Source organism: Arachis hypogaea, chromosome 13 (genome assembly GCF_003086295.3).
Source record: "Arachis hypogaea cultivar Tifrunner chromosome 13, arahy.Tifrunner.gnm2.J5K5, whole genome shotgun sequence".
In the NCBI taxonomy this organism is placed as follows: Eukaryota; Viridiplantae; Streptophyta; class Magnoliopsida; order Fabales; family Fabaceae; genus Arachis; species Arachis hypogaea.
This window is the reverse complement of record NC_092048.1, coordinates 21,805,350-21,812,282: the sequence shown is the minus strand read 5'-3', so window position 1 is coordinate 21,812,282 and position 6,933 is coordinate 21,805,350. Positions and strand designations below refer to the sequence as shown.

The 6,933-nt window shown below is 32.7% G+C and overlaps 1 protein-coding gene across 1 annotated transcript; it reads right to left on the bottom strand.

Annotated features, from left to right (window-relative positions):
- Positions 1 to 205: 205 nt before the first annotated feature.
- Positions 206 to 2,635, bottom strand: LOC112737642 (epoxide hydrolase 2). The gene is made up of 5 exons (XM_025787628.2): positions 2,367 to 2,635; positions 2,071 to 2,285; positions 1,236 to 1,406; positions 922 to 1,157; positions 206 to 591 (listed from the first exon to the last, which is right to left on the bottom strand). Exons 1-5 carry the CDS (start codon positions 2,434 to 2,436, stop codon positions 342 to 344), a joined length of 942 nt encoding a protein of 313 aa, XP_025643413.1. The 5' UTR covers positions 2,437 to 2,635; the 3' UTR covers positions 206 to 341.
- Between the last annotated feature and the right edge of the window lie 4,298 nt (positions 2,636 to 6,933).

The window sequence follows — 6,933 nt, the reverse complement described above, 5'->3', positions numbered from 1 at the left end:
ATAGTAAAGTGAATTATTATTTTAGCAATGGATTTGGATTCTTTCTATTTGATCTGAACATGACCTTGCCATGTTTACAAACTAAAATGACAAACAGTTGACAATGGAGATATAAGCATGACAAGATCATGTTCAAAATAACACAAGTGAATCCAAACCAATTGGGAGAATATATATGCTTTTTGACTAACAGTCACTATCACACTTGTTTAGGAAGCTTCAGACGATTATTAGTGAGTTTATGCTCAAAACGGAAGTTTAAAGTCTGAAAATAACATGCTTCTATTGTCTGTCATACTAAGCAGCTTAGAAATAACAAACTCTCAGCACAAGAACAATAATCAAACGCTTTGTTTGTCAAGGAAGTCAATGATGAGCTGGTTGATCTTCTCTGGAAACTGTTCATGCACAAAATGGCTTCCTTCTGGAATAAATGTGATTTCCAAGTCTGGCACAAATTGTTTCACTACCCCACTTCGGATATAGTCCTCAATGCCTGGGATCTTGATCACATAATCTTTTTCACCCATTATCAGAAGTGCAGGAACACTCACTTTTGGGTCACTTAAGCCGCCATCTGCATTGGTACTCCTGCATGGATCATAAACAGTTCCAAATCTGAAATGTTAGTAAGTCTATACTCCAAAAGCTATTTTATGGCATGTGATCATTTTACTTGACTACTAAAATGCAAGGCTTCACATATTAAACACAGTTGAGAGAACAAACATTTGGAGTAGCAAAAGATTTAAGGATTTGGATTTTGTTAGAAACACTTAGAGAGGAATAGTGGCATTAGCTGAATTAGTTCAATTAGTTGAGCAAAGGGCTGAATAGGATTTTGGGCGGGAAAATTGGTTAGAAAAATTAATTGCACTTTTTGGTGTTTGAAAACAAGGGAAAGTTAAATTCTGATTTCACCTGTAAGGAACCTGCAATGGATATCTGAATCCAGATTTTTCATAGAGTGATGCATAGGTTTGAAGGTCTTCTTCAGAGAACCATGGTGGAAGCGGTTTAGAGGGATCAAACAAGTCCATAATTTCTTGATCATCAGCTGCTATTGGTATCTCACTGCTAGAGAACAGAGTGTAGATGTTCCTTATAACTGACTTCACATCGAAGCGACCGAAATCTGCTTCTGCTCTCCCAGGTTCCTGAAATTAGTCAAGAAATAATTAACATTAACACATGGGGAGGAGTGCAAAAGTTATGGTAGGAGATGGAATTCATACCTTCCACCTAGTAATATAGAATCCATTGGGAAGTTCATCGTGTCTGCTACCAGATTTCCCCGGAATCATGAAGGGAATGCCTAGTGTTATAATAGCAGCTACTCTTTCTGGGTGCGCAGCAGCTGTGAAATATCCTGGGAAGGCACCAAAATCCTTACCAACAAGGAATGCCTGATATCAACAAAAGAATTTGCAGTTAGTCAAAATTTCCACCTGAATTAGAAGGTCTTTTCTTTACTCATCCTCTCTCACTCTTTGTTTCCACTATGAATTTAATTTTGATGTACAAAGCAGTTTTATATATACATCTAATCACATCATGCTACTTCAACAAAAATAAATACTTTTCATATTGACTGCTGAATAATTATCTAAAAAAATGAATATGATTATACAACTGTTTAAAATATTTTACACTGTCAGTACATCAGAATTAAGGTAAGAAAGTCAGATTATTTAGCCATGGATCAACACAATACATTGTGTGTGGATCTCATCAAATGATCAAACATAAATGATCTCTCATTTTAATCAGAATCCCCATCCCCCTTTAGAGGATTCAAATTGTGCAAGTTAATAGTTCAACTTTCAGCTTCTAATTATAAGAGCCCTTTATCAATGTTTGAAATGCACTTCATAACTCTTAACCAAAGTATATGGATCTGCCCGTGTTCAACATGAACAAGACCTTGTTCACATATGTACCATTGATTTGATGGTCCAGAAAAACCAAAAAAAAAATTAATAATAAATAATAAATAATAAACAATCAATAAGGGAGAAACACAAAATATATAGACAAATTGATATATACTATAGCAGAAACCTTAGTTACCTTTGTGATGTTTAATGCATCCATAAGGCCCAAGATTTCACCAACCAAATCAAACATAGTTTCTTTCTCTGGCTGAGGTGGCTGCTCAGAAAGTCCATAGCCTCTGAAATCAAAGGCAATAGCCCTGTAGCCAGAATTGGCTACAGCAATCATCTGGTGCCTCCATGTGTACCAAATTTCTGGGAATCCATGCAAGAATACCACTGCCTTTGACCCTGCAACGCACCAAAAGAATCATTCACTAAAAAGCGAGAAAGAAAACAGTTTCTTTCTGTTGAAGGTATGAAGGAAGTTACCAGTTCCAATCTCTGCCACATGGAGCTTCAGACCCTTCACTTGTATATGACTGTGTTTGATGTTCTCCATCAGAGAAGGAGGGATTGTAGAGTGTAGAATGAAGACTGAAGAGAGTGTGGGAAGGGAGATAAAAACAAGGACAAGAGGGGGAAGTCAACATCATGGTTGGGATGAGATGATGTGAGTATACCAATCTTTTTGTTAGGAAATTGAGGTGGAAAAACCAATAGCGTAAGAAAACAACAAAGAGAGTTAATTTTTATACATTGAAAATAAATTAAATCACACATATATTTATACACAAATATATTGGTGGCTGATTTTAGTAACTAATTTTGGTGTACAAATAGTATTTTTATAAATAAAAATACATGATCAATAATATTTAGATTTATAAGAGAATTAATTTCTTTTTATAGCTATTTTCTCTCATTTAATTACACCAAAAATCAATTTTAAATTTAACGTGAATTAAATCTCAATAAATTCTCTTTCATTATTATATTCATAATTTTATAATTTTTTTTCAAATAAAATTTTAAATTTTGATATTTTTAATTCTAAAAAAATTTTAAATCACCTCAATATATTTTATAAAAAAATAAAAACATCTTAAATTTGATTAGTCTCTATTTATTGAAAATAAGAAACGTTCAAAATTATTAGTTTTTAACCTGCAAAATAAAATAATAAATTAACACCAATTCATTAATTATAGATATTATATTTTTAAAATTCTAGATGTTATACATATAAAATTATGAATATTAAATTAAAAATTTTAACAATTTTTATTATACAATTCATGTTTTATATATAGACTATTAAAAAATAAAAAATTAAAAATAAAAAATAAAAAATAAAAAATAAACAAAAATTAAAAAATAAATTTTTAAAAATAATTATTAATTTATCATATTAAAGTCAATAAATAAACATACATATAAATATTAAATAAAAAATTTTAAAATAATTAAAATCTTAACTTATTAATGTATATATGAGATAATTTAAAAAAATACAATAAAATATATAGTTTGAAATTTGATAATATTAGTTATAAAAATTTATTAATTATGAACATCATATATATATAAAATTATGAAGGTTGAATATAAAATTACGGATATTATTAATTAATATAAAATTATAAATGTTATGAATAAATTTATTAATTGAATAAATTAATTTAAATATTTGACATTTTTAATTGTACTAAAATCATGATTTTTGTCTCTGAACATAGACGACCTTTACGTTATTTTGACGGCCTCCAATGATAATGAGATGAATTAATAAATTAGTGGTTATATAAAACTTTATCTTATATGAATCAATTATTATTAATGTTACTTAATAAATGTTATTATTATAAATTTTTATTATTATTAGCCTTTATTGTAATCTTAAATATGAATATCAAATTGTAAAAAAAAATTAATATATAATTTGGTTGATGCTAATAATTATGAATATATATGTTATTATAATTAATATGATTAATATATGAAAACCGTTAAAAATATGATAAATAGAGTGATAAGAGAATAAAATAAAAAATTAAAATATAAATAAATTATATAAATAAAGTCAATTTTTAAAAATTTTAACTAATTATAACCGAAATATTTTGATTCTCAGACTTTTTTTTGTATGGAAAATATCTATAGTTATCCATTCCCAAAATTCTTTTTGCTTTTTTATTAGTATCTTCAGGTTTGTATTAAAAGTTACAGAAAAGCTCTGCATACAAGCGCTAACGACTTGTATGCTTTACAAGTTAGTTAATAAATAAAATCTAAAACCCGCTCCAATGGTTACGTCGTATATACGCGCTATATATAACTACCAAATTTAAAAGATTTATTTCCTTCTTCGTTTTCCTTATTTGCAGATTTGCTCGTTCTTCTTCTCGCGAAGCTTCCCCTGGTTTCTTCGATCGTTCTTTTTCCCTCCTTTCTCACTCGTTTCTTCTTCGTCATTTACGTTAGTTCCTCTCTCTGTAACTCCAGCTTCGTTTTCTATTTGATTTTTTGTTTTCTGAAATCAAATTTTGAACTCGTTTTGAAGATAATGGATGATTCAACCTCAGATTGTCAGCTAAATCCAGGTGAAGTGGATTATGAATTTGAATCTAATGAAGTTCCTGAGGTTTGATTTACATAGGATTACTATGAATTTTGTTGCAGTAATTTGTATAGCATTGTGTAGGTGAATAATTCCCGAACATTGACTGTCAAACTAACGCATGAAGATAAATCTGCGGATTGAATGTAATGTATTAGTTTTGATCAATTATCTGGAATTTATAGCAGACGATCAAGTGTAGATCAGAACTTTTTTGGGTGTATTTTTGCGGGAAGTGTGGGTGTATTTACAGTTTACTACTTTTTCTGTTATTTTAACTGAGTTGTTGTTGTTCGGGTGTATTATATCAGACATGATTGGGTGTGTTTTTAGTTTTTGACATGGTGTATTCTGCAGCCTGTGTATTTACAGTTTATGGCTTTTATTGTCATTTTAGTTGAGTTGTTGCGGTTCGGGTGTATTATATCAGACATGATTGGGTGTATTTTTAGTTTTTGACATGGTGTATTCTGCAGTCTTTCTCTGTTGTTGATGACCAGTTTGTTCCGAAGGTTGGAATGACCTTTACCACCCTTGAAGATGTTGGAAAATTTTACAGGAACTACGCCAAGGCTGCAGGTTTTTCTACAAGAGTTCGGAGCACAAATAAGAAGGAAAACGAGATTAAGAATCAATTGATTACATGTAACAGAGAGGGAAAATGGAAATCTAAAATATCTCCGACTGAGAAGACTAATCCGACAGCCGATTTAAACTGTCCTGCAAGAATTTATATACACACATTGAAGGATGTTGGTGCTTGAATCATTTCAAAGGTTGTGCTGGATCATTCACACCCCTGCTGTCCAAGTAAAGCAGAGATGCTCAAACAGCACAGGGAACTAAGCATGTCCATTCATCGTACAATAGAGAATAACGAGGAGGCCAGTATCAGACCAAGCAAAACCTACCAATCATTTGTTGCGGCTGCCGGGGGTCACCGCGAGTTAAATTTTATCGAAAAGGATGTGAGGAATTATATTACCAGGGAAGTGCGGAATGTTTCCGAATAAGAAGATGCAAAAAAATTCGGGAAATATTTGTTAAGAATGAAAGAGAAGAATCAGAATTTCTTTTTTGAGCTTGAACTCGAGGAGGATCAATCGATTAAGCTGGCTTTTTGGGCCGATGCAAGAAGTAGAGCTGCCTTTGAGTATTTCGGAGACGTTATTTCATTTGACACCACCTACAATACAAACAAGTAACAAACTTTCCCTGTTTATGATGCTAAATTAATGTATTTTTATGAATCCGCAGCAGAGGTGTATATTGGCTGTTTTTTGGGTGTATACGAAGCATTTGATGGGTGTACCTAATGATTTTGCATTCTGCACTATAGTAATTTGTTTCAGGTATAATTTGGTTTGTGGTTCTTTTGTCGGGGTGAATCACCACGGTCAGTCAACACTTCTCAGATGCTCTTTGATGAAAAACGAAGAAATTGAATCATTCAAATGGTTATTTCAATGTTGGCTTCATTGCATGGGAGGAAATGCTCCGAAAGGGTTTCTCACCGATCAATGCGCATCAATGAAAAGGGCTTTAGAGGCCTGTATGCCAACAACAATTCACCGTTGGTGTATTTGGCACATCATGAAGAAGATTCCAAGCAAATTAAACAGGTACAAGGGACATGCAGATATTGAACAAGAAATGAGCCAAGTTGTTTGGAAATCTCATAGCAAAGACTCATTCGATAGGAATTGGAATGATTTTCTGCTGAATTTTGGTCTTGTGGACAACAAGTGGCTTTCAGGTAATGTTTGTTTAAAATCTGCAGCAGAGGTGTAAATTGCATGTTTTTTCGGGTATATTTATAGTCTGTGTTTGGGTGTATTCTGCAGATCTGTATGAAGACCGTCATATATGGGTTCCTATCTATCTAGATCACCACTTTTGGGCAGGGACGAGAAGCACACAAAGGAACGAGGGCATGCATTCCTTTTTTAACAAGTTTATCACCCGAAACAGCTCGCTTATTCAATTCGTCAAACAATACGATAATTGCCTCGGAAGCAGGGAGCAAGCAGAGAGAGAATCAGATGCTGCAGATTTTCATATGGTCATACCGTGTGCAACCAAATCCTCCATTGAAGCTCAATTTTAAGATGTGTACACTCATCAAAAGTTTAGGGAAGTCCAAGCGCAATTCAGAGGAAAAGCGAATTGCATCACCAGATTAACGAATTCCGCTCTAGGCCATTCAGTATACGAAGTTGGAGAACAAGTTTCCAGCTCAATATTCAACAAGTTTGTGGTTACTTACGACTCAGTTGCAGCCGAGGTAAAATGCCAATGCTTATTATTCGAGTCGAGAGGGATACTGTATCGTCACGCACTAAGCGTGTTAAGCTTTGAACAAGTAAGCCAAGTGTCACCTAGATATATACTGGAACGATGGAGCAAGAAGGTAAAGAGGCGACACACACACATCAAGAG